We start from the raw sequence: 1,118 nt of genomic DNA on the forward strand, positions 1-1,118 counted from the left end.
TAAACCCTAAACCCTAGCCCGTAAACCCTAAACCCTAGCCCGTAAACCCTAAACCCTCGCCCGTAAACCCTAAACCCTTGGCCGCAAACCCTAAACCCTAGGCCCTGCGCACAAGGCGCGAGGCGCCTTGATCAGCTCAGCAGCACGCAGGCAGACCCCATACCCTAAACCCTAAACCCTAAACCCTAAACCCTAAACCCTAAATCTAAACCCTAGAGCCCGCAACGCGCAGCCCTGCACCAAACCCTAGCCGTTGCAGCAGCTAAACCCTCTGCGAGCGAACCCCTGGCCCTTGCTGCGCCGCAGGCCGGCAGCCCCCGTGCGCCTAGGGTTTAGGGTTTAGGGTTTAGGGTTTAGGGTTTAGGGTTTGGGTACGCGTGGCTGCGGGAGGCCTGGGGGGCCCCCCTCAGGGCTGCGTTGGCCTTTTCTACACTTTGCTGAAAAGTCCTCAAGTCTATATCTTGGGGCCTCCCGCCCCCCGAGGGGGGCCCCCCCCCCACAAGCTGCTGCCCCCGCACCCAGCTGCGGGGGCCCCCGCTGCTGCTGCTGCTGCTGCTGCTGCTGCTGCTGCGGGGCCTCGAGATCGTCGCGCAGGCCTCCTCCAGCACTTCCACCCTGCATGCGCCATGCAGCCCCAAGCAGATTAGGGTTTAGGGTTTAGGGTTTAGGGTTTAGGGTTTAGGGTAGCAAGTGTTGGCAGCAGCAATTGAACTGCTTCGAGTTTAATTGTGTCCCCCAATTCGAAATAAAGCTGCTGCTGCTGCTGCTGCTGCTGCTGCTGCTGCAGACCTACGTAGCAGCAAACGGCGAGTGCAGCCACACTGCGGGGGCCTCTGCCTTCTCCAGCGCGTTGACGCTTTCCAGCACTTTGCACACAGTCTCCTCGTGCGCCTGCAGCAGCAGCAGCAGCAGCAGCAGCAGCGGCAATGGCAGCTCCCTTGAGCAGCAGCAACGGCCACAAAGGCAGCAGCGCCAGCAGCAGCAGCGCCTGCAGCCCCTCCCAAAACAGCCCTCCCCAGATCCGCGAGCCCGGCGCAGCAGCAGCAGCAGCAGCAGCAGCAGCAGCAGCAGCAGCAGCAGCAGCAGCAGCAGCAGCAGCAGCAGCAGCAGCAGCAGCA

The 1,118-nt window shown here is 62.2% G+C and overlaps 1 protein-coding gene across 1 annotated transcript in view; it reads right to left on the bottom strand.

The window, feature by feature from the left end:
• ENH_00051150 (hypothetical protein) overlaps positions 1-621 on the bottom strand; it is a gene marked incomplete at both ends in the record, with an annotated part of 1,009 nt that extends 388 nt beyond the window's left edge. Inside the window, one exon of the mRNA XM_013581355.1 lies at positions 519-621. Coding sequence (XP_013436809.1) covers positions 519-621 — 103 coding nt within the window. The remainder of the gene's footprint in view (positions 1-518) is intronic.
• Between the last annotated feature and the right edge of the window lie 497 nt (positions 622-1,118).

Source organism: Eimeria necatrix, genomic scaffold, assembly GCF_000499385.1.
Source record: "Eimeria necatrix Houghton genomic scaffold, Enh_scaff401, whole genome shotgun sequence".
Lineage (NCBI taxonomy): Eukaryota > Apicomplexa > Conoidasida > Eucoccidiorida > Eimeriidae > Eimeria > Eimeria necatrix.